This window comes from Chelonoidis abingdonii, chromosome 2 (genome assembly GCF_003597395.2).
Source record: "Chelonoidis abingdonii isolate Lonesome George chromosome 2, CheloAbing_2.0, whole genome shotgun sequence".
Taxonomy (NCBI): domain Eukaryota; kingdom Metazoa; phylum Chordata; order Testudines; family Testudinidae; genus Chelonoidis; species Chelonoidis abingdonii.
This window is the reverse complement of record NC_133770.1, coordinates 292507824-292535259: the sequence shown is the minus strand read 5'-3', so window position 1 is coordinate 292535259 and position 27436 is coordinate 292507824. Positions and strand designations below refer to the sequence as shown.

Below are 27436 nucleotides of genomic sequence, written 5' to 3'. Positions count from 1 at the left end.
CACACTTGTTAAGCATCCAGATCACGTTTGCTTTTTTTGCAACAGTATCACACTATTGACTCATATTTAGTTTGTGGTCCACTATGACCCTAGATCTCTTTCTGCCATACTCCTTCCTAGACAGTCTCCTACCATTCTGTATGTGTGAAACTGATTGTTCCTTCTAGTGGAGCACTTTGCATTTGTCTTTATTGAACTTCATCCAGTTTAACGTTCAGACCATTTCTCAATTTGGTCATGGATCATTTTGAATTTTGAACCTGTCCTCAAATCAGTTGCGCAATTCCCTCCCAGTTTGGTATCGTCCGTGAACTAATAAGCGTACTTTCTATGCCAACATCTAGTCGTTGATGAAGATATTGAACAGAGCCAGTCCCAAAACAGACCCCTGCGGAACGCCACTTGTTATACCTTTCCTGCAGGATTGGGAGCCATTAATAACTATCTGAGTATGGTTATCCAACCAGTTATGCACCCACCTTATAGTAGCCCTATCTAAATGTATTTGCCTAGTTTATCGATAAGGATATCATGCGAGACTGTATCAAATGCCTTACTAAAGTCTAGTATACCACATCCACTGCTTCTCCTTATCCAACAAGACTCGTCATCCTATCAAAGAAGCTATCGTTGGTTGACACGATTTGTTCTCTCATCCAGGCTGGTATCCCTATCCCCTTACCACCTTCCAAGTGTTTGCAGATGATTTCTTTAATTACTTGCTCCATTATCTTCCCTGGCACAGAAGTTAAACTAACTGGTCTGTAGTTTCGTTGATTGTTTTTATTTCCCTTTTTATAGATGGGCACTATGTTTGCCCTTTTCCAGTCTTCTGGAATCTCTCCTGTCTCCCATTTATTTGCACAACATCAGAAAAATCTAGCTAGGAAGTTATTATTCAAGATGCAATGGTTGTGGTGAGGGTTTTACTATATATGCTCTTTAGTCTTTAAGGGTATTTCTATACAGCATTATTTAGTGAAGCTGCACAGCTGGGTTGACAAACTTGGAGGTAGCGGGGCTCCCATTAATGTAAAAATAGCTGCATAGGCAGTGCTATGAAGTTGAGTCTCAGGTTTGAGCTTGGGCTCTGAAGCCCATCTCCCTTCCTAAATCTTCAGATGGAAATCATTTTTAACCAGATAATCTTCAATGAAGCTATTGATTCTCTAACCTTGTAAGGAGTATGTAGTATTTCTCAGACTGATTCTTAACAATGCTATTTTAATTTTTGCATTAATTTTAAAAGTAACTTGTACATTTAAATTCTTGTTCATAGATGAGCAGAATTCTGGTTCTTGACAACTTTTAGAATAAACTTAAGGTAAGGGAGGGAAATGCAACATAAACTGTAATTACTGAATCATGAAAGGGTTTCACTTGCCAATTTTTCCTTGTAAACCTGGATTTGCAGAGTTAAATATTGTCCATTTGAAATCATGAGGCTTTTAAACTTAAACAAGCTCTGTGGAGCTGTTGTAGATGGTTCCGCTTTTTTTGTGGTTTGTTTTTGTGTTGGACGGCTGTCCTCAGGTGGTTGAATCCATGAATCATCACAGATCCAGTAATCGCCCCAAATACACACAAATCTGTGATCTACAGCCAGGCACTCTGATACCACATAATATGTGCTGAGGAGAAAGTCCAGGATATATACCTTAAAACGCTTGAAATAGCCTTCACCAAACAATGACGCTCCACCAGTGAAATAGGTCACATCTTGTAACAGGCCACCTAAATATCCTGAGAGAACCTGCTTCAATACAGAAATAAAACCCTTTAATAAACATACTGCTAGTGGTCACCTACCACCCCCATACTAAAATCCATATGGATCTAACCTCTCAGTCCTCATCCTCAAAGGAAACCTGCACAACACCTTCAAAAAAACAAGCCTGGGAGCTTAATTTAATAACTTTTCTAGATACTAATGCTCATGAACTGAATAGAGATACCGGATTTATGTGTTATTACAAAAATCTATAACCCACTTAACACCCCGCCTCGTCCTTTTTTCCCCTTTTCCCCTATGACTGGAGAGATATTAATGGGACACCTTACCTTGAACAGTTCCTTGACACATGTATTAACTACTTATGCTTAACAATCTGTTGCACCTCATATTTAGCTGTGACACTCTTGAGTACATTTCCCAGACCTGAAGAAGAGCTCTGTGTAAGCTTGAAAGCTTGTCTCTTGCCAACAGAAGTTGGTCCAATATTACCTCATCCACCTTGCTAGTCTAATATGAAAAGCAGTCTTACACTGTAGCCATTATGAAGCAAACACACTTAGAGGTGAAAAATTAAAACAGTCATTCTTATTATATTCTCATCCCTAGGTGTAATACATTTCACATTGGAATTAGATTTCTTCAAACAAACCATCTGCTTCTAAAACGCACACAAGATAATTCCTGTCAATTATATTCTACAGTAGCTATGAGATGTCAGCCTTAATAAATTGACAGTGAAATACAAGAAGATGCAAATGCATTTTCAGCTGAGAATAAGTATAAAACAGAATATTGTCAGGGTAGCTGTTCCACTCTTTCTGAACAGAGATTGGAACCCTCTGGCTGTTGTAACTGCACACTTGTTCCCTCAGGTTCATGAGGAGCCATTGCCTTGACCCCACTTCATTTCTTGGGATTACTGTCAAAAGAGTACTTGGAACCCTCTGTCTTTTTTCTTCTTGGTAGATAAGTGCTTAATATTAGTGGAGGGTTCATTTTACTATTGTAGATGAAGTTTCATGTTGGTGATAGTCCTGTCCCACTACGTGGTCTAGCCACGTAGACAAGCAAAATCTGAGAAGACTCTGAATAAATGAGGAGTAAGGACAGTGTGTGGATTTGTACTCACAGTCTACTCAGCACTACAGTTGCTAAGTAAGTAGCCTTTCTTCTTTGAGTGATGGTCCCTATATGTATTGCAAACTCTGGTGCACCTGCATGCAATGTGCTGGAGCCAGAAGATTTTTTTGTAGCTAACCTGCGTGTGACTTGTGTTTTGCCTCGTGTCTCAGGCAAGGTTATATTTGGTTATGTGGATCAATGCCTCTTCAGTTCCCTCTTACCGCTATATGGTCAGAGTTGGAATCCCTGTTCCTTCATGATCATAGTTTGACTGCAAGAGCATTTTCATCCCTTTGTATATAGTTCTTCTTGTTTTTCTTCTTCAGTTAACTGTAAATAGTTGTTAGGATAGTGTACTTAGTTAATCTTCATTGGACGAGAGAGTGCTTCTGGACCCTCGTGGAAGAGGGCTGCCTGGTAGCCGATGGGTACATACTTCCATTGCCTCACCATGTGTATGGTCATGCACCGCAACTCTTGGCTACAATCCAACGGCTTCCCATGGGGGTCAAGACCACTATACAGGACCTCCCGTTCAACAAGGAGCCGCGCTTCTCCGCCAAAGCAGATGAGTCCCTGATGGACTTGAGGGAGGCAATCTGGTTCCTTGGGATCTACATCCCATCACAAACAGCAGTGACATCCCTTCCATCCCTGGCAGTATGGATGATATTCACCCTACTATCCCTGGCAACAAGAATTCCCAGAGAAGTGGCACCACCCACAGTGCCCCCAGGCTGTGTCCTGCCATGAACATCTCCTGCATCCTGACCAACCAACAGCCCAAGGCTCACTTTTTGACTCACAAGTCAAGTGCTGTGAACCCTCCCTGTTACCATCTCTGGTCCCCCCAAGTCATTTTTTGGGGTTGTCTTGCCCTCTTCGCCCACAATTGTGGCAAGATTACCATGGATGGTTGAGTGCACCACATATACTCTGAATTTCTTGTCTTCTGCACACAGAGCCCCCCTCAGACGCTAGCCGGGGGTCTTTCCAGTCACTGCCTCTTGCAAGAAGTGGCTACCCTTGTAGCTATGGGCATCATGGAGCTGGTACCCAGGTCCTCCTTGGGCAGAAGATTTTGCTCCCCATACTTTCTCATCCTGAAAAAGTGCAGAGGGTGCCACTCTATACTCGATCTCTGCCTCCTCAACACTTTTTTTCAGAAAATCCAAGTTCCATATGGTGATGCTGGCATCTGTCATTCCCTCCCTTCGCTAGGGAGGCCTGGTTTGCAGCTTCGACATGAGACACATACTTTCACATTAACATTCACCCAGGCTACTGAAAATTTCTCTGCTTCTGTGTGGGCCACAACCACTACCAATTCGGAGTTCTCCCCGTTGGCATTGCAATGGCCCCATGGGTCCTCACAAAAGTCTTTACTGTCATGGCACCACAGATGCGTTGTCTCGATTACTCAGTATACCCCTGCCTAGGTGACGGGCTTCTAGTTGTGCATGGCAACACACACACTGCTTCTTTGACACTTCAACAGATTAAATTATATTTGACCCCATAGAGAGAGCACAACCTTCAGAATTCACCTTGCTCCATTCTACCAGGTGTGATCTGCCTTGACAGCAGACAGATGGCGTTAGAAATCATCACCCATGGCTGCTCCTTTTTGTTCCAGCCTTTACTCCCTATGCACCCTTCTCCTTTCCCCTTCAGGGGACCCTTTTTACGAGAGACTTTCATAAACAGAAGTGAACTCGTTGCTTCATGTATGAGGCATGCAGTATTTTTCTCAGGAGTATGGGGAAGATGCTTCTGCTCCTATTTCCTCGTTTAGGAGAAGAAAGTGGGTCTTTGTCCTGTCCAGACATGAAGAAACTCAACAAATAAATATGCTGTTTCAGGTTCAAGATGGTAATGCTGGTTTCCTCATTCCATCACTCTAAAATCAAGACTCGTTCATGGCCTTCCACATAGCTATCCACTTGGCAAACAGGAGGTACCTAAGATTCCTGATGGACCCCAACCACTATCAGAATATAGTTCTGCCTTTTGGACTCTCCACAGCTTCCAGAGCATTTACCAAATACCTAGCAGTGGCAGTGCATTTAAGAAAAGAGGGAATTTATGTCTGCTTGTGCAACTGGTTTTCTGTAGTCCCTGTACTGTGCAAAGCAATGTTAAATGTATGATGAACTGACCCCTTGTGAGGAATCATTTAAAGCAGTGGTCTCCAACCTTTTTTATGCCTAAGATCACTTTTTGAATCTAAGGGCAGCCCAGGATCTATACCGCCCCTTCCCCGAGGCTCCACTCACTTCATCCCCGCTCTCTCCATCGCTCGCTGTCCCCCACCCCCACTCACTTTCACCAGGTACAGGGTTGGAGTTTGAGAGGGAGTAGGGGTCGGAACTGGGGCTGAAGGGTTTGCAGTTTGGGAGGGGGCTCTGGGCTGAGCCTGGGGCAGTGTTTTGGGGTGCAGAAGAGGGTGAGGTGTGCAGCTCTAGGAGGGCATTTGGGTGCAGGAGGGGGTTCTGGGCTGGTGCAGAGTATTGGAGTGCAGGAGAGAGGTACAGGAGTTCTGGCTTTTGGAGGGGGATCAGGGCTGGGGTGCAGGAGGGGTTTGAGATGTTGGCTCTGGGTGGGGGCTCAGGCTGGGCTTTGGGTGCAAGAGGGGCTTGGGGTGCAGCCTCCGACCAGGCAGCACTTACCTCCGATGGCTTCTGGTCGGCAGCAGGTGCAGTGAGGCTAAGGCAGGTTTCCTGCCTACCGTGGCCCCACACCGCTCCTGGAAGGGGCCAACGTGCACCTGCGCCCCCTAGGGGGATGACACGTGGCTCCTTGTGCTGCCCCTGTCTGCAAGCACCACCCCCACAGCTCTCCTGGCCAACTGGAGCTACGCGGGACAGTGCTTGCAGGCAGAAGAAGCGCATGGAGGGAGATCCCTGCCTGGCTGTGGGGCCTCACTGACCGCTTCCAGGAACAGCGTGGGACTTGGATAGGCAAGGAGCCTGCCTTAGCAGCAGCCACACTATGCTGCCACAGATCGCGATCGACTCTAATATCGACCAGTCAAGCGCAATTGACCAGTTGGTGACCACTGATCCACAGTGTACAGTAGCTATAGTATGTGCTATTATGAATAAGTAACCTTTTCCTTAAGATGCTCTCAGTCAAATTATCACTATTTGTTTTATGTAGTTATATGCTTTTCTGTGGTGCTCTTCGCTGTAGTTTCTGAGCATCTTGTAAACATTAATGAATGTATGGATGAGGAACTGAGGCACTGAAAGATTAACGGTATGTTTGCATGAAGACTTAGTGCATGGCAAGCCAGGGTGTGATGTATAGTGCACAGCAGGCTAGTGTACGAAGTTTCCTTGTATCAGAGGGGTAGCCGTGTTAGTCTGGATCTGTAAAAAGCGACAGAGTCCTATGGCACCTTTATATACTAACAGATGTATTGGAGTGAATACTCACTTTGTCAGACGAAAACTTATGTTGCAATAGATAAGTTTACATGTGGACCCTGCTACCAAACAATAGTGCAGTTTAATATATTTGCTATTTGAAATGGCAGGGTCAAAAATGCACCATAAACTTTGGTGGCCAGTCCACGTGGAGGTTTACTGCGTGGCAGGCTAGTGTCTACATGTTTTCTACTGCAACACATTCACACCCTGTCTTGTTGCACACTTTCATTATAGATAAACCCTAAATAGTGTGGCCACGGTCACACAAGGAGTCAGTGGCAGAATTCGGAGTTGAGCTGAGATCCGCATTGCAATTCAATTTCTGAATATTACATCAGAAGAGAGAAAGTTAATCACTAGGTGTCACCATCTGCATATTATTATAGCATTTTTAATACTTAACATTTTCTTCAGCAATTATAAATGTTTTCTTTTTTATTATATTTAGCTAGTTATATAATATCACTAATTGATTTTACAACAGGTACTTAATATCGTAGAATATCAGGGTTGGAAGGGACCTCAGGAGGTCATCTAGTCCAACCTCCTGCTCAAAGCAGGACCAATCCTCAGCTAAATCATCTGAGCCAGGGCTTTTTCAAGCCTGACCTTAAAAACCTCTAAGGAAGGAGATTCTGCTACTTCCTTAGATAACCCATTCCAGTGCTTTACCACCTTCCTAGTGAAAAAGTTTTTCCTAATATCCAACCTAAACCTCCCACACTGCAACTTGAGACCATTGCTTCTTGTTCTGTCATCTGGTACCACTGAGAACAGTCTAGATCTGTACTCTTTGGAAACCGCTTTCAGGTAGTTGAAAGCAGCTATCAAATCCCCCATCATTCTTCTTTTCGCAGACTAAACAATCCCAGTTCCCTCACCCTCTCCTCATAAATCATGTGCTCCAGCCCCCTAATCATTTTGTTGCCCTCCGCTGGACACTTGCCAATTTTTCCACATCCTTCTTGTAGTGTGGGGCCCAAAATTGGACACAGTACTCCAGATGAGGCCTCACCATGCCAATAGAGGGAATGATCACGTGCCGTCGATCTGCTGGCAATGCTCCTACTTAAATCAGCCCAAATGCCATTAGCAGCCTTGGCAAAAGGGCACATGACTCTATCCAGTTCTTGTCCACTGTAACCCTAGGTCCTTTTCTTCTGTCCTAAGTGCAGGACTCTGCATTTTCCTTGTTGCACTCATCAGATTTCTTTGCCAATCCTCAATTTGTTTAGGTCCCTGTGATCTATCCACCCTCAGTATATCTACCACTCTCCCAGTTTAGTGTCATCTGCAACATCTTGCTGGATCTATCCGCTTTGGTCAGATTTCTATCATTGTCTTGTTTCATTCAAGAAGGTGGGTCGTGTCTGGTAAGCAAATCTGTTAGTCTACTAGGTGACAGGACTCTTTTTCTGCTTTTTCGTCTATGGATGATAACAGTAAATTCTTCTGATCAGAAATGGCAGATCGTAGCTCTGATATGATTTCCAGGTTCAGGAAGCCTGTTCATATTTAGCACAACATAAACATACAAGACGGGGATAAAATTGCCCTGTTTCTTCAAGGAGAATTCAGTCTTCCTTCGTCAATTCCATGTGAGTTGCAATAAAGCAATATGACTTATTCCTTTTATTCAAAGGCATAGTCAGTGATTTTGAATGAATAGGGTAGGTAGCTATAGGTCTTTCACCTTCTGCTTCCCTAAGTTAGAATCTTGCTGAAGTAAACTACTTTTTTAAACAAATTGACTTGACCAGGGGACACTCTGGTGTGGAACAATTTAGCCGGCTCTTATTAGTGTATGTCTGAGGAGACTGTGTATTCAAGGGTGCAGATAACAAGAATCCTCCAGGTCATTAATGAAGATATTGTACCAGAAACTTGGCCCCTGTGACCCTTGGGGCACTCGCTTGATACCAGCCTGACCTAAGACATCGAACTATTGATCACTACCACGTTGAGCCGACACACTAGGCAGCTTTCTATCACCTTTATACGTTCATTCATCTAGCCATACTACTTTAACTTACTGGGAAGAATACTGTGGGAAGCTGTATCAAAAGCTTTGCTAAAGTCAGGACTAACAAGTCGCTGCTTTTCCGCTCATCCACAGACCCAGTTATCTCCTCATAGAAGGCAATTAGGTTAGTCAGGCATGACTTGCCCTTGGTGAATCCATGCTGACTGTTCCTGATCACTCTCCTCCAAGTGCTTCAAAATTGATTCCTTGAGGACCTGCTCCATAATTTTTCCAAGGACTGAGGTGAGGCTGACTGGACTGTAGTTCCTCGGATCCTCCTCCTTCCCTTTTTAAAAGATGGGCACTACATTAGCCTTTTTCCAGTCATCCGGGACCTTCTCTGCTTGCTATGAGTTTTCAAAGAGAATGGCCAATGGCGTTGCCATCGCATCCAGCCCCATGGTCTTGTGCTCATCCAGCTTTTCTAAACAGTCCTGAACCACTTCTTTCTCCACAGAGGGCTGGTCACCTCCTCCCCATACTGTGCTGCCCAGTGCAGTAATCTGGGAGCTGACATTGTTTGTGAAGACAGAGGCAAAAAAAGCATGAGGACATTAGCTTTTTTCCACATCCTCTGTCACTAGGTTGCCTCCCCCATTCAGTAAGGGGCCCACACTTTCCTTGACCTTGGTGTAGTATTGAAACTTTTTATTAAGACAAGTTACAATAAAACGTTAACATATTATATCATACATTACTTACTATTTATGCAGGATCAGGTTAATATTCAAAGAACCTGGCTTGCTGGATAAGAAGCTCTCCTCTTAATAGTACACTAAAAAGGGTGGCCAAATTTTTAAATACCTATCCTCTTTTTGGCACGTCTATTGTGTATGTACTTGGTATGACATTTTTTCCATTACAAAGACAATCTCTATTTTACTAACCCACAATTCCATAAGAGAAGTCGCATTTTTCCCGTACAAGGGAAATAAATTCTTTCTCTTTAAAATATACATCCTTTATTGGAGTATAAAATAAGCAGGTTGGGGATCTCTGGGAAGCTGGTATTTTGTTATAAGATGAATCTGTTTAATTATTTCCTCCCCAGACTGTCTAATTCCTGGACACAACCGCCATATGTGTATGTTCTTTCCCCACAACCCCTCAAATAAGGTACCTCCCCCGGAGCAAAACTGTGGTGGATCTTCACTGGAGTCAAAGGCCATCTATACAGTAATGGATAAAATATTTCTTTGAGTTACATAAGTAGAACGTGTACATTGTCTTTCCCATATGGAAACCCATTCATCCAGATCAATTTCTTTGTGTCAGGACTTATCCTGAAGTAAGCACTAGTGTGTGTAACTTAAGTCACTCAGGGATGTGAAAAGGTAGCCCCCCCTGAGTGATGTAAGTTACACCGACCTAAGTGCTGCTGTGGATAGCACTATGTTGGTGGGAGAAGCTCTCCTGCTGACATAGTTATCACTACTTGGGGAGGTGTAGTAATTATGCCAACTGGAGAGCTCTCTTCGGTCTGCACAGAGCATCTGCACTACAGCAGCACAGCTACATCAGTACCCTTTGTTTTTGATGTTTCCATATGAATTTTAATAGCACATCCTGCAATGTGTTTTAATGTAATGTCAAGGATACCAATAGGGATGAACTGAAATAAAAATCGCTGTAGTATCTTGGTGAACTTCAGAGATCACTTAGCATAGCACATAATTGGCATAATATGTCATATTTAATTCCTCTGCTGTGTAGTTTGCCAAATGAATTGTACTTGGTTTATTTTAGAAATCCATTTACTTGGTATTGTTTATTGCTAGTTATCCAAATAATTACTTGCTAGTGAGATTGTAAAATAAATTCATATAAATTATCTCAATACCACATTTATAGTAAACATAATGAAATACATTCAGTTTTTTCCTATAATTTACTGTGTCAGTTTAATGCTTATGAAAGAGAGGAACTAATAGTGCTTAGAGCTGTGCATGGTCCTATGCACAATCCCCCACAAATATCTTCCAGTGTAGATTAATCCTGACTTATAGTGTCCCTAATATTCTAGTCCTGAAGTACTCTAAATTGGCGATTCTCAACCAGGGGTCCAGGACCCCTTGGGGCGTGGGTTGTGAGCAGGTTTCAGGAGATCTACCAAAATAAACCAGAGAGAGGGCCAGCGTTAGACTCACTGTGGTCCAGGGCAGAAACCTGAATCCTGAGCCCCTACACCCTGAGCTGAAGCCAGCCCTGAGTAACTTAGCTTCGCGCAGCCCCCTGCAATCTGGTGCTCTGGGCAATTACTGTGCATGCCACCCACTAGCCCTGACTTGTAATCTATTGAAAAACAGTTGTTGTGGCATGGGTGAGCTGTGGAATTTTTATAGTGTGGTTAGGGGGGGAGGGGAGTGCGCAGAAGGAAAAAGGTTGAGAACCCCTGCTCTAAATATTGGTCAGCTACAGCAAGTGGCATGAACCTCTTTTTATTTTGATTTCTAATTATGGGGCAGAGCCTCCAGTTAAAACAAACAAAAACCCAACCAGCCAACCAAACCCAACACAAAGACCCCTTCCCTCACCACCAAACTGCAGACACTTTGAAATAGTGACTGATTTAGCTTTGGAATTGGTTTTATCATACTTTTGTGATAAGATGAGATGATGCATGTGTCCTATTTCCTTGTTGGGGCGACTATGTGATTCAGTATTGTATGAAGATTATTTTAGTTCACTTTTAGGCTGCACTTCAGAGAGAGAAGATGACATTTTATGCTGCTTGTAACTTGATGTCAATCATCCAACTATTTTTATTGCTCTTCTTTTCAATAAGGTTTATAATTTGATTTCATGGATAAACATGTTTTTCTTTCACACAGTGTCATCAGCCCTACTCAGTTCTGTCAACATTAATTTTTCATGCTTTCATACAAATATTTTCACACATTTAAACAGAAAATGAAAAGAAATAAATTGTACATGGTATATAACATATATGACACTAGTTTGTTTTAAATTTAAAACTTACTGCTCTTATTGTGGATATGCTTATATATAATATATGCGTTTTTAATATAGAAAAGCTGTATGGTGAGTTCCTGAGTTGGAAGCTAGAAGACACTCTCTCTCAGTTTCCCCTAAAACCTGGGAAGATTGCAACATTTAATGTAAACATTAAAGTGAAGCTGGACTTCTCCTGTCAAGAAAACCTTCTGCAAGACCTCAGTGATGGTAAGTTACAAATAGGCTTGTCATAATGTGATTTTTCTTTTTTATAAATTTGATAGTTTATTTTAAGCATTATTTTAGATTATTTTACATTTTCACAGTTGTGGAAAATTATAAGAGGGATGAGACACTTTGGGGGTCAGATAATCTTTTAATAATAGTAGATCTCAAGATTCAAGACGTTGCGACTTTATAACTGTTAAAACACAAACTGTCTACTTTACCTGTCAAAATATACAAAGTAAATATCCTTGAATCAAGCTCTAAGTTCTGAAGCAGTATTTTTCTTTCTTTGCATATATGTAAATTTCATTTATTATAGATGGACATATATTTTTTTATTGGCTTGTGTGTGTGCAGTGAAATTGACCTTTACTGATGAAAATCTCATTCTTCCGAGCCTAGTTACAAACTCCCCTTCTGCTTGGAGTAAAGTGTTTTATTTTGGCAAACATTTCTGCGTCACCTCCATATGATGATCTTTGTTTGAAAACCAGAGGGTGTAACTGATAGCTGTTTTCAAATTTGTATCATGCAGCCTTTAGGGATAAATCTTATAACATGTTGAAGATGTAACATGGAGCCCCTGTGGCTACTGACAAGAGTAGCATGGCCAAAACTCTTCTCATCATGCTTAGGATTTACCCTTATGTCATAAAACCATAGAAATGTAGGACTGGAAGGGATCTCCATAGGATACCTAATCCAGTCCTCTGTATGGAGGCAGGACTAAGTATTATCTAGACCATCCCTGACAGGTGTTTATCTAACTTGTTCTTAAAAAGTCCAGTGACTGTGAATCCACCCCTCCTCCCTGGGCAATTTGTTCCAGTGCTTAACTACCCTTACAGTTAAGAAGTTTTTTTCTTGATGTCCAACCTAAATCTCCTTTGCTAGAATTTAAACCCATTACTACTTGTCCTGTCCTCAGTGGTTAAGGAGAACATTTATCACTTTCCTCATAACGACATTTTAGGTACTTGCATACTGTTATCATGTTCCCCTTCAGTCTTCTCTTCTCCAGACTAAACAAACCCAATTTTTCCTCATTGGTCATACTTTCTAGAGTTTTAATCATTTTTGACAGATTTCAGAGTAGCAGCTGTGTTAGTCTGTATCCACAAAAAGAACAGGAGTACTTAGTCTTTAAGGTGCCACAAGTACTCCTGTTGTTTAATCATTTTTGTTGCTCTCATTTGGACTGATGCCAATTTGTTCACATCTTTCTTGAAGCATGGTGCCCAGAACTGGACACAATTCTCCAGTTGAGGCTTTATCAGTGCTGAATAGAGTCTTGCTTACAACATTTCTGCTAGTACATCCCAAAGTGTTTGTTTTTTTCTCAACAGTATTTATTACATTGTTGATGCATATTTAGTTTGTGATTCACTAGAATCCCAGATCCTTTTCTGCTGTACTCCATCCTAGGCAGTCATTTCCCATTTTGTATTTGTGCAATTGATTATTTCTTTCTAAGGGTAGTACTTTGCATTTGTTCTTACTTTTTATTTGCCACTTTAATGTATGCATACCTCTGTGCATAGTATTTTGACACTCCATTCTAAAGTACAAAGTATAAGAACTGGGACTTTCTTTAGTGTTGTCCAAAAGGCCCAGTAAGCATCATATTAGGTAAACTGTTCTTCAGCCAGTCATGTAATGAAAGGCTCTTTTTTAAGCAGTGTTTATAGTCCTTACACCAGTTCTTTCTGACTGTCTGGTGCTGTTGGGCAGGACTTGACAATAACTTTCTCTCCCCCAACCCCAGCCCTTCCATCAACAGTTAGGTGGGTTATAAAACTGTTTTAATTAGACAGTTTAATCCCTTCTCTTTTCTGCTGTGGGGAGACAGCATGGCTTAGTGAGTAGAGCACTGGACTGGGATTCAGGAACCCAGGTTTCTATTCCTGGCGTTGCCACTGGCCTGCTGGATGATGACTTTGGGCAAGTAATTTCTCCTCCCTGTATATCAATCTAACCATCTTTAAAATGAGGCTAATGTAGGTAAGTGTAGTGTAAAACTCTTCGAGATCTACTGACAGAAGGTGGTATGTAAGAACTTGGTAGTATTATTTATCAAGTCAAAGTATGATGGTTTCTATTACATTTTTTGTAACTTACCATGGGACCTACCAGGCAGTTGAATATATCAAGAGAGCACAAGGCCAAGCACTTATGATTCTATTTCACAAGGGAACTTTAGATAATCTTTCAAAACACTAACTTTAAAATTCCTGAGTTTTCTTTTACAAAACTTCCCAGAATAATCTATTCTGGGATGAGAATGCAGCATACAGAACTTTTGGTACTGGCATCCAACAGAGACAGGATAATGAATTTGGATGGATTATTGATCTGAACTATATGTACTATTATACTCGCCTGTACAAGTGAAACCTTAGAACAGCATTTTTACCTTGTTAATTTGGTGAAACAGTAGTGCTTGTTAGGAGATTAAGGATTAATTGAAGCCCTGGAGTAAGCAGTCACAACTCCTTATCTTCTGTTATGAAAGAGGATGGTGATAGACTCAATATTTCTGTAGAACTTTGATATCTTTGGATGATAGGCACTATATACATTCAGAGTATTATTAGCTTAACTACCAGTTTAACATGAACTAGGTAGAGCAACACTTCCAGATGCTACTATAATTTTAGTGTAGCTTTTAAAACTAATAGTGACAAGTAGTTAACATTTTTAATGAGCATGTAAGACACTGGAGTAGGAAAAGTAATGCATTATAGAGAGTTGGAAAAGTTAGTTGGCTTTTATTAGTTCAGTAGCTACAATAAACGCATTCTTTCTTCCTTCTAAATTAATATTAATGATCCAAGGATTTCTGTCTTTTAAACAAAGAAAAGTCAAGTCCTTAGCAGTGTCTTCAACTGTTCTTTCATTTACTGTTGAAGCTGCTTCTGTTCACACTGTAATAGGGAGAACACAAAAAGGAGAAATTATAGACTATGTTTATGTTGCAATAATCCATTAATAAATTCAATTTATTACAAGATTTTTTTATTAAAACATCAGTCCAAATTGCTGCTGCTGTTCCTTTTTTGTGTGTGTTGGTGATAAACCTCCTGCTAGAGAAGATCTTTAGATAATGTTGTTATGGATTGTATGATTTTTTCTTCAGAGGAAGACTGCAGGGATTGCTTGTTAGACAACTCAATATTTACTAAACATATACTAGAATGAATTTTTCTTAACAGTTTTTAACGGTACCTCATCAAACTATTGAATTGTTGCTCATTGTAGCTACGTAAATCTCTCACCATGCGCTCCAGTGTGGACATGCACAGAATAGATCAGAGAATTCAGCTCTCATTTGCATGCGTTCAAAATAGATCTTTTCAAGAAATAGATCTTGTCAAACAAACCTGATTTCAATTTTTTGATGGAATTACAGTTTTGGTTGATAAAGGTACCTATACAGATAATTAAAAAGTAGCATTACATAATATTATTCATGTGTTTATTAAATGGATTAAGAACTGGCTAGTTGACAGGTCTCAAAAATAGTTGTCAATAGGGAGTCGTCATTGAATAGAGGTGGTGTTAGGGGTTTTGTAGGGTTCAATACCATGCCCAGTGCTATTGAACGTTTTCATTAGTGATTTGGAGATAAATATAAAATCACTGCTAATAACGTTTGTGGATGATACAATGGTAAATCATGAGGACAGGGCAATAGTGATCTAGATACTTGGTAAACTGGGTCCATTCAAATAAAATGTTTTAATACAGCTAAATTCAGAGTTGTGCATCTAGAATCAAGGAATAGGTCATACCTATAGAATGGAAGAATGTATTCTGGAAAGCAGTGGCTCTGAAAAGGATTTAGGAGTCATAGTGGACAAGCAAATTAACATGAGCTCACAGTGTGAAGCTGTAGCAAAAAAAGCTAACATGATCCGTGACTGTATAAACAGGGGAGTAGTGAGTAGCAGTAGTGAGGGATTTATTCTAGCATGGACAACATTGCAACTGAAAAATCTTGACTCTGGCACAGAAGTGGGGTCCAAAAGTTTTTGTTCTGTCCTGATGAGGACTGCCATAAAGTTCCTGGAAAGCACTTAGGAAGAAACTCTTCAGTTCTGAGGAGATACATGTCTCTTGCTTCCGTTTTGACATGGACATCAAGGCTATGTCCACATGGGGATAAAAGGCATGCAGCATGGCCTCCACCCTTGCAGGATCCCAGAGCTTGGGCTGCAGCCTGAGCCTGAATATCTACCTAGCAGTTTTGTTTTGTTTTTTAGCCCCAGAGCTCGAGTCAACTGACCTGGGCCAACCAGAGGTTTTTTAATCCCCAAGAGATATTTGTCTGAAAACTGATGCCTTCTGTGCTATACTGCTATCTGGTGAACTCTTGCTTCATCCTGCTTATTTCCCATACTACTTGTGTTGGCATACAGGTATCGAAGAGATTTTGTAGAATGTCCTGTAGTTTTTCTTCTTGGTTCTTTAATGCAGTTGTGGTTTCTAGTCCCATCTCCAGAATTAGGCCGCTTCCCCTTGTTTTCATTACTGTAGTCTAGATGTCCATTAGCTGGATTTTTGTCACCATCCCCCATAAGATCTAGCTTAAAGCTCTCCTTATTGGGTTAGCCAGACGATGTTCAAAGATGTCTTCCCAGTATTTGGTAGATGGAGCTCATCCCATCCCACCAATCCTCTTTCCTGGAGCGTCAGCCAAAGCCCCCTCACTGACTCCACTTGCATAGCCAGCATTTACTTCTAGGATTCAACAGTTCCTGCCTCAGCCTTTTCCTTCAACAGGGAGGATGGATGATTTGTTGGTCATTTTGTTTCCAGGCCCTTAATCCCAAGGCCTGAGCAAATTTTATGCAAATGAAGGAAGCCTGGGCCAATCTGTGCTTCATTTCAGAACTTCTGGTGGTGGCTGTCTGGACAGTGGTCTGTGTCTGTAGTCCAAATTTGACTGTTGTCCATTTACATGTGATTTGCAGTCTTTCCCTGTGAACTACTAGCTTCAGTTTCTTGTTCTTGCTGTCAAGTAAAGTAGACTCCCTGTTTGTCATCACATTGTGTTGGTACGAGGGAGTTGTAGCAGCTGTGTTTCATAGGTACCCCTTCCTGATCCATCAGAATAAGGTATTGTCTTACACAGTTCATAGTTTCTTCCCTAAACAATGAACTCTTCTTTTCAAAGGGAGACAGTTTGACTGATCCCTATAAGTTGTCCATACTCTTCCTCCCCTAAAAGTTTCTGTAGCTTTCAAATGTAGTTGAGATGACAAAATTCTACATGTCGTGAACCCAGATATTTTTGATGATCAGTTCCCTCTTTGGGTCAAGAGATGTAAACAAAGGGCCTCCTGTTTCATCATAGACAAATGATTACATATTTGTCTTAAGGAAGCCTAAAGTTCAGAAGTGTGCCCTATCCTCTGGTGGAAAAGCTTAATTCCATTTTAAAAATTCTTTTTTGTGGGGCAGAAAAACAATCTGCCTCAGTAGGTGAGATCTGCCAGCAGAATTCTGGTGGGCAGTCTGAATGTTTTAAGGCATTACAAAATTGTTGTCAGCAGTTGAGCAATGACAGCTTTTAGACATAGAGTTGTTTCACTAATATTCAGCTAGGGGAAGGCAGAGTGAGCTTTACTGATCTGGTCATGGGCTAATTTGGGGCAGCAGCCCAATTTTCAAGGGAACCTCAAGATATTCCTTTTTGAGCAGGGGCTGGTGGTATGAATATAACTGTTGGCATTTGTGCTTGAAATGGTTCATTTGCCTCCACCAAAGAAGGTATACCAACAGTCTGTCTTCTGTGGAGACATGGATGTGAGAAACATGGGAAAATGTGATAGAGTTCCTGTTACTGACTGTCTGGGAGACAAGATGGGTGAGGTAATATCTTTTGTTGAACCAACTTCTGTTGGTGAGAAGGACATGCTTTCAAGCTTACACAGAGCTCTTCTAATGACCATCTGTGTCAGATTTTTTTTATGTTGGGCACATTTAGAAGTGTGAGAAACAGAAATCTCTATTACTTTTTCTTTTAGCATCTATTTTAGTTTTTACTTTAAATAATCCAATCTTGTCCTGTGCCTGCAGTTATTGCATCTTTACTATATTGCTATTGCCAGCAGCCAGAGACACACATAGCTTTCATTTCAGAGATTATAGCATTAAGGATTTCTGTACTAAGAAATTTCCTCCCTTCTCATACCACGTGTTGTGCAAATTATTTTTTGTTCAAGAGATGTATAACTTTTTATGTGTGCGTATTGTGTATTATTCATAACACTAACATTGGGTGGAAGTGATCCTGCTTAATTTTGAACATATGGGGGTTTTGAAAATTTGACCATAATTCTAATGCTATATTTGTTTTCCTGTAAGGAGAGACCGAAGTAAAGAGCAGAAAGTGGGCAAATAAAATATGCTAAATAAGATTCTAATGATCAAATAAATGTTATCCAATCTTGTTGGTCCCAAAAATCATGAGTCAGGCCCCCCAAAAATCATGAGATTGGCTTAATGTAATGAGATTTTTAAGTAGATAGTACATTTCAGACTCTTAAAATTTGCTCTCAGGTTTTTGAACCTTTAGAGTAGTCCGGGGGACATGTTTTCAACCTTTTCTCTGCCACAACAAGGACTTATAATGAAATATAAGGTTCTTGTGAAATACTATCACTTCAGGAGCTGCAAGTGTGGATAAAAATTGAGTTTTTATTTAAATCAGACTTTTATTGTAATTTAAATACATTTAAAAAATCTATTTCAAAGTTAAATTTGAAATTGGCACCCTTCTATTTAAAACTAAACCTGAAATTGACACTTTAAGGGCTAAACTACTTATAATCTACTGACATAATTTAAATTCAAAACAATATTAAGCAGTACGTGTTTGCTGCTGAAGTTTTGAAGAAAGTCAAGCCATTGGATTGGTGTAAGTCTCTGGCCAAGCACCTTGAACCAGGTTTGTTGAAGTGTGTAGCCTTTTTTTTATTTCAAGCTAATTTTAGTGATGACATATTATAACATTGAGGGTTTGACTGTGGCGGCTACAGTCTTGAGTTGAACAGAGTTATCTCTGCCTGTTTTAGACCTAGAGCTCATATGCACACATGAAGCCATAGGAAAGTAACATATACAATCCATCTCAAGGACAAGGTCTACTATCTTTAATTTTATTAAAATTACCAACAAAGTTATGACTGTCACAGTATAGACAATTCCTAAATATATCCATGTTCCAATTATAGCTAGCTACATCCATCCATCCATCCTCCTAGATAGTGTTAGGGTCCGATGGGTCTCTAATGGATTGATCATCAGCAGAGGGATACTTCCTGTTCGAGTTTTCCCATAGGAAGCTCAGTTTTCCCAGTCTGCACAGTCTCTTTTTATGATGTGATTTTTAACTATACCTACATTCTGTGCATGTACATGAAAGTGTCAGCCCTCTTTTTTCTTATTGGTCTGGTGTCCCCTAGAAACTTAAGGTACCCCAATTCCTATAGGTTGTATGTAATTCCTTTTATTTTCATTAGCATTGACATAACAACCTGTATCCTGTGGTTAAGATACACGTTAAAGATAAATGTGCCTCTAAAGCATTTTTGAGACTTAACATTAATCTTCTGGCTAATTTTTAGTAATTTTACCCCTTAGTACCTCTTTTCTCCTAATTGTATGGCATCGGGATTGTAAGGGACTGCGGAAGATTTTGTCACGGTGGTTTAGCTGAGGCTGTTCGCCTTCTCAGGGACAGGTTACTAAAGGGTGTTTTGTGCTAGCAAATGCTGTTTCCAGTTGCTTAGAATTGCTTAGCCTGGGAAGCCGGAGTGTTTAGAAAAGCCTGGCCCTTTGCCATTAAAGATAGTTCAGTTGTGGGAAAGCTCCCACATGCCTATGTATGAGTTGTTTTACATGCTATTAGCATAAAGTTATATTTAGTAGGACCTGTCCTGCTGCTTTGGACTCGTTCCCTGCTTTGAACTAGCAACGTGCTGAGTCCCCGTTGCGGGTGTGTTTTCTTTACCTTCATTAAAAAGCCATATCACTCACTGTGTGTGTGTGTGTGTGTGTCTCGTCCCTGCAGAGCACTTAGGCACGTAACAGGGATATTCTTCTTAAGTCATTTATTTATGTCAGCATTTCTTATCTAAAACAGCTAAGCTAAAATCTTACAGGCCTCAGCCTATAGGTCTTCCATTTCAACCCTCCTTACCTAGGGTATATATTCACTACCGGCTGGATCGGTGGGCAGCGTTTCATCTAGGGGGGATCGAGTTTATTGCGTCTAGTCTAGACATGATAAATCGACCTTGAGTGCTCCCCCATCGACTGTTGTACTCCAGCTCAGTGAGAGGCGCAGGCAGAGTCGACGGGAGAGCGGGAGCAGTCAACTCACTGCAGTGAAGACACCACGGTAAGTCAATCTAAGTAGGTCGACTTCAGCTGCGTTAACTGCGTAACTTAGATCAATCTCACCTCCTAGTGTAGATCAGGCCTTAGATTAGACATAAGTTTTCCTTCTAAATACTGATCAGTCTTATTCTTCTATAATCCTTCAATTTAACTGCATACAATGATTATATATTAATTATGTTAATTAATCATGACATTACACAATAAATGAATAATAAACTAAAATCATTGGCTACAAGTGCTAAACCAGTTTTTGACAGCAGTAACCTCTTTGTGGGTGCATTGAAAATATTTTCATCATTTCCATTTCTTCATCTAGTTCAGTTCAATGACCAAGTCATTCAAAGTTGGGAAACTGATTGGAATTTGAAAAAGCAGGAAAGCCAGTTTACCTCGTCAATCTATGAATAAAACTGGGTGTGAGATCTACTAATTCTAAAATCTTGAAATACATGGTGACACAAAACAGTTCAATTCGCTAGCTACAGATAATACTTCCTTGATTTAATAAATTGGTCATAAATGCAAAACATGTCTTAATAAGCATTTTTCTTATCTACCCAGCACGTTCAAGGTAGTTTTCTTTAAATGATAAAACATGTTTTTATTTTATGCATTTTTAATTGAATTCCCATTTCCATCCAAAGAGTTTGATACAAATCACGAGTAAGATTACACATTTAGAAAATAAAGAAATCAATCGTTTATCATTTTTAGCAATAAAATTTGTAAAAATTAAGAACCTGTAATAAATGTAAGTTAAGCTATATATTTGCTCAGATAAATGTGGATACATATAGTGTACTGTCCTGGCTAGAAAAAAGGACTAAATGTTAGTTGCAAATTAACATGTCTTAATGGTTACAAATCAATAAGAATCAGCCTTTTTTTAGAAAAATAAAATGTACAAATGGAACAAAAATATGCAAAATTAAGGTTTTCTGCTTTCAGATGTTCTATTTTTAAATTGCTTTGCTGGCTTCTTCATTCCTTTAGATAGCAAGATCCTTAATCAATTTCAGGAAGAGCATAAATTGTATTATTCTAATAGCTCCATGTGGAGGCAGATCTGGTTCTTAGATCTATCACAACTGTCAGTGGCTATTCCTATTGGCCTAGCAATCTTATTACATCTGATCACACATAAACAAATTTACCTGTCTGGATCCTGACCTGAAGCATCAGTCCTTGTTGGCATAGCTCCAGAGATGGAGACTTCTCTAATCCAGTGACTGCAGGCTTTTTAGCTGCTTTGGAAGGAGTTTCACTTAATGGACCTGTTATATAAATGTGCAGAATTTGTGGTCAGGTTTAAAAAGGCTTAGTGAATTCTTTCATGTGTCCCATAACAAAAATGGCTGTATTATTGATTTGATTCTTAAAAAGTCCTTTGGTTTAATGTGAAGCTGACTAACGTCCTTAGAATAACCATCCAGCCTTCTAGTTTCATTGACACTGGTACATTAAGGTCAGGCTTTCTCCAAGAGGAATATGTTGAAATATCTGATTTCATCTTTCACTGTTATCCTTGACAGGATATATCATCAGGGTCAGAGTACAGTACACATTCCACTACAAGACTAGTTGTTAAGCACATATGGAAATAGCAGTAATCAAGAATCAGGGCAGGGACAAATATTGTGGCCCTTTGTGAAGAGTGGAAGGATGTGATTTTAGATATGTTATGGGGGGAAGGATGCATAGGGTGAAGTATACAGTAAAACAGTCAAACACTCCTAGATCCTCAACAGAATACCTATGAAATTGGACCTAAGTGGAGTATGCAAATTGAATACTGCAGTTTTCTTCCTGATTTGAGCTTTTGAGTCATGGCACCTGTATGCAGACAAAGACCTGAATTTTATTTATGGAAATACGGTTTCTGATATGACAAGTAAATTTCAACTGAGGTTACTTTTGAAGAGAGAGAATATCAGAATGACTTTGGCACTGACTCAGCATATGGCTCTTTATTTTATCCAATTAAGTGTATAGCGGTAGAGAGAATAGCCTGTACATAAAAATGGCAAGTGTAAATTCTTTTTTCGTAAAATGTGAGAAAAATAGGAAGTATGAAATTTATAAGAGCCAAATGTAGAAACTTATTTTGTCAGTTTTTCTATAGTTAAAATATAGCAATGTGTTTACCAGATCAAGTGGGATCTTATGGTAGAATCTTGTTCAGAAAGGCTGCAGTGGGGTTTTACTCTGTTGCTACATCAGAACTGTGTACATAAGGTACACCAGTTCACCTTAAACTGGTAACTAATAAGATACTATATTTACTGATGCTGGAACTAGGGTGACCAAACAGCAAATGTGAAAAATCGGATGGGGGGTAATAGGAGCCTATATAAGAGAGAGACTCAAACATCGGGATTGTCCCTTTAAAACCAGGACATTTGGTCACCCTAGCTGGAACACTCAATCAGCACACTACTTTCAAACTTTGATATGAGAAGATTGCAGTTTTTCCTTTTTATTATGGTTTGTTGGATATATTCATTTCATAGTACTCCAATACTTTGGTGTAAACGGCTTTTGTAGTAAGTCTTAGCTTCACTTTGGATTTAATGGGTGTATGAAATTATTTTTTGCTTTGTGCGCTACCAGGGAATAAAATAGAATTTTCTTTTCTTCAAACTTTTAGCATTAGTGATACTTATTCAGCTAAAACTGCATGTTGAGTTGTGAATATGCTGCTTGCTGAATGGTAAAATCTTTGTAATCACATGAAGTTTCCTGGATTTCTGACCTTTTTTTGTCTCCCTTAAGAATTGTTTTCCCATGTATTTTTAGCAGTTTTTGCTTAGTATATGGTCTTTAATAGAATGACAAAAACAATTACAATTAAAATGGATGGGATTTTTGTTTCCCTTTCAGTAAGGCACATGAATTTATTACAGTAGTAGCAAAAATTCTGTTGACATTTATTTTGATTACCGTACATACACGTACACTGGCTACTAGTAAAATATAAAGTTGAGAATGTGACTGTACTTCTCATTCAGTTTTGAGATGAATATTACAATACACAACTTAGCTTTTAATTTTGCATTTGCATTACTGTATAAACATGATCATTTGTTGAAATTCCCATTCTGTTCATGGATCTCATTATCAGTAATCTGTAGAAAACATCAAGCTATTATTTCATGCTCCCTATTAAAATAGACAGGAAAAGGGATTCCTCAGGCATAATATTAGAAGTTATTCTACAGGAGGTAACCATTTGATTGCCTTTTTCCACTATAATAGCTAGGGAAGAAATCCCATCTTTTGCGGCTCTCATTTAATTTAATAAGCACCAGTCTAACCTTAAATATGGAGGACACTTTTAAAACCTTCTTTTGTGCCTTTTCATGTTATCCTCCTTTCTTGCAGATTTCGTTGAGTTCTAATGTACTGATTTAGTTAAATAGAGAATATCGTCTAAAGCCCACTGAAGTCAATGGCAGGCTTTCTATTGCCTTTAGTCAGTTTTGGATCAGGATCAAAATTGTGACTGCATCTTTTCTTTAAACTCTTTCTGAGAGAGAGAGGCTATGCTTCATTCCCTGATTTTTTTCCTTTCCATTTGATAATGTATTAGGAGTATTTTAGTCCTAGGGAATTGGAATATTACTTAGAACTTGAAAAGAAAACAAAATAAAAATTCTGATCCTTTTCTTTTTCTAGATGGAATAAGTATTAGTGGACTTCCACTTTCCAGTCCTTTTCGACAGATTGTCAAACCACGAGTAGACAGCAAACCTATCAATCCAGCTGAAAGCGGCAAAGTTGGTGACTTCAGTCATGTAAAGGTAAGGTAGCGGTGTTGAAGTAGGTGAATGGTTCAGCCTTCAGTGCACTGCATTCTATTTTGTTTTGTAGTAAAGATATGGAAGAGGAGTTCTGACAGGCAAATATTTTCTTTACGTAGTTGTTAAGATGTATTATTTGAACTATATCTTAGATTTTGTGTTCTATATTAAAAATTCTACAATGAAACTGAAGTTGAGGCTGTCTGCAAAGAACTTCTTTAAGGGACACTATCAAGTAGAGAAAACACATGAAGTTGTTTTTCCACCCCCTTATCAGCCTTTTTTAATTGACACCTGTAATACAGAGAGGATGTAAAGAGCTTGTATTAGTTAGTTCATTTAGATAAAATGTACTCGTCAGGAGAGTGCAATTGCTTCAGAAACAGGATCTTGTTTTACAGACAGCTATGAAGGTGTGAAGCCTGCTATTGATGATATGTAAATAATAAGATGGAATAATCAAGAGACAACTCGGTGAATGTCAGTTTTAAAAATAGGAAACTGTAGTGGTATGAGTCAGTGTTTAAGTAGGTAGAAGCTACACTATTTGTGCTTACTGTAAGGGATTCTGCCCTGGAGTAAGCAACTGTAATGGGTAAAGATAGACTATATGCTGTGGAAGCCTTAAACTACTGGACTGGTGTCTTCAGGCAGTGAAATAATAGTTGAACAGTATTCTTACTCATCAGGTTTTGCAGAAGATGTTGCTTCCAATTTTTTTAAAAAAGTAATTGAGATGTCAAAAGTTGGACAATTTCTATATCGTATCCTTTATATTTGTTCTTCTGCATTTCAAAGTAAATTCAGGATGCCACTCTGGACCATCGCTCCCACAAGTTATTTTCTGTTTTTCTGGCTCTAGGGGTGTCATCCTATGTATTTTCCATGGTGTAAAATTACATGGATAAAACTAAATTAAAATGTGAAACCTGAGATTTTTTATGGTCATGACTCGCACTTAGGTTTTGGTTTTAGCTTTGTAGATTTACTCAGTTTGAATGAAATAGCGTTATTTTTTAAGTTTAAATTTGCATTTGAAAAGTTAAAAATCATATTAAAGTTAATTGTTAAATGGTCTTTCTTCTCAGCCTTTTGGTGAAGATTGAATGTAATGTTCAGTATCTGGTGCATCTTCTACCTGGGATCTACATCCTGCACCAGACCATAACATTAGAAACTAGCACAGTTAATTATTTTATATACTTGAAAATATTTTGCTCAGCAGGCCTAATTATTATAAGAAATCTCAAACTCTACATTTCTCTCTCAAAACCTTACTTTGTATCTGAATTTACTTTCTTCCTATGGCAGAGCTTTTTACAATTCTGTTCAATCAATAATCAGATGAAGATGTTTGAAAAGATTCTTTTGGACCATTAATATCATTCGTCATAGGTTTCACCCGCACTCTGGACTTGAGTACAGATATGAGGACCTGCATGTCAACCACTAAAATGAATTACCAGCTTAGATCTGGTTTTGCTGCCACCACTCCCAAGTACTAACTTCCTTCCCTGGGTAGACTTGAGAGACTTCTTCACTAATTTCCTGGTGAACACCTATCCAACCCCTTGGATCTTAACACAAGGAGAATTTAACCATCCCCCCTTCTTTCCCCCGCCAGTTCCTGGTGAGTCCAGATCCAGTCCCCTTGGTCTAACACAAGGAAAAATCAATCAGGTTCTCGAAAATAAGACTTTTAATTAAAGAAAAGAAGTTAAAAGAAAAAAAAACCTGGGAGAAATTAGTCAACCTGTACTCTCACAGACAACAGATTTCAAAACACAGAGGAATGTTCCCGGCAAAACTAGTACACAAAGAAATTTCCAATTGAGGAATAATCAAATGCACAAAGACAAATCACAAAGGAAATAAACATAAACCTATTTATTCTTTCTCAACATTACTATTCTGATAAGGCTGGTTCTTTCTTTCCACTCCGGCTGAAACTGAAAACTGAATCAGACAAAGGGAACTTCCCTCCTCCTTTGAAACATCCGTTCCCCCCATGTGCCTCTGTCAGGTGTCAGCTAGGCTAGGTGAACTTTTTAATCCTTTACAGGTAAAAGAGGCATTAACCCTTAACTGTCTGTTTATGACATCAATAATGCACTTTACCATTTCTCTGTTAACATGCAGAAATAAATCAGTGGAGTTAGGTAGTGTTAGTGACAATGTGAGGGATTATAAAATATTCTTGCAGCCTTTCCATTTATTTTATGAGATTGCAAGTCTGATTTTGAGCGGTAAGTGATTTTCCAAATGCTCATCCCTGCAAATTACCAGCATGATTTTGCAAACATTCTGGAGTTAAATCAGTCAGATGTTCAGCAATCATGTGTAATTAACAGAGTTGTATGGGAACCCAGAAAGTCCGTCCCATGAGAAGCAAAATATCCCACAGACAGGAAATGTTTGAAAAATTCCATTTTGGAAGTCTTGAAATGGAAATTTCTTAACATTTCTGCTAGCTTCCCAGCTGCTTGCTTTCCCTAGAAGCCAGGTAGCCCAGGGAATTGGCCAGTAGAGAAGTTTTGGCTTCTCAGAAGTCCATCAGGTGGGTAGCTGAGGACCTGAGTACTGCTGGGGGCTGTGGCACATTGGACAACGGGCTCCCCAGCAGCTTGGGAAGACGGGTATGTGTGCAGGCAACATGGCAGAAAACCAGGCAGGTTTCCTTAAAAAGATTTGTTGAAAATGACATGTTCCCATGGAATATTTCAGTGGCAACAAATTGACATAATATATTGAGATTTAGGACTTAATGTGCATTTTAGAGATTTTTGTAGAGTAGATAAAGTCCTCAACACACTCTAGTTTTTATCATGTATCATAGAATCATAGAATACCAGGGTTGGAAGGGACCTGAGGAGGTCATCTAGTCCAACCCCCTGCTCAAAGCATTGTATTGTATTTTGTAGTTGTTTGTATGCAGGCTGGTAGGGGCAATGTGCTGGGAGAGAAGCTGAGCCCTGATTAGGGGCTGGGGCTTCTTTGCTTAGGATCCTATAAAGGTAGTCAGGCAGTGGCATAGACAGCTGCAGCGGCAGAGGAGCCAGCAAACAAAGCTGTAAACAGGGGAGTTTGTGGGAGTTTACAGGGGGAGGTTGCGGGGGAGACTAAGAGACCTAGACAGAGGAATAGACAGTAAAGGGATGGGGGTGGTGTTCTGCTGGTGGTCTGGTGCATATTAGGGGTTTGTTTTGCTGTAGGTGGTGGTGGTGGTGGTGGTGGTTTGCTTTGGTTTGTGTTTCCTGGACTAACAGGTTTTAGGTGGGAAGGCTATGACTGATACAGAGGCAGCAGTGAGAGACACAGTGGGGATGACTGGATGTGGAAGCTGCGGCATGTAGATGATCCTGGAGGGTGTATCTGAAAAGAGTTTTGTCTGCATGAAGTGTTGCCTGATAGAGCTGATGGAAGAAAAGATCCGAGGATTGGAGATGCCGGTGGAAGCTCTGGTCGAGTTAAGAAGGGGATTCGAGCAGATGATGGAGCAAAGACATGAGGAGGCTGAAGGGAAAAGCTCAGACTTGAAGATGGAAGCAAGACCAAAGAACTGTTTACAGGGGGAGACTGCTGGGTGAGGAAAATGGACGGTGGAAGCATGTGACTAAGAGAACCAGGCAGAGGAGAAGACAGGCCAGCGAAGGAGAAATTGAACTCAGGAACAGGTTTACAGAGTTGGAAAATGAAGAAGGGGCACAGCAGGTGGTCGCTGAAGGTTAGAGGG

General features: G+C 39.9%; 1 protein-coding gene across 2 annotated transcripts in view; it reads left to right on the top strand.

The window, feature by feature from the left end:
* TRAPPC9 (trafficking protein particle complex subunit 9) overlaps positions 1-27436 on the top strand; it is a 908789-nt gene that overhangs the window by 190987 nt on the left and 690366 nt on the right. For both annotated transcript variants that reach the window (XM_075063274.1, XM_075063275.1), the window contains exons 16-17: positions 11342-11494; positions 23579-23703. In XM_075063274.1, coding sequence (XP_074919375.1) covers positions 11342-11494; positions 23579-23703 — 278 coding nt within the window. The remainder of the gene's footprint in view (positions 1-11341; positions 11495-23578; positions 23704-27436) is intronic.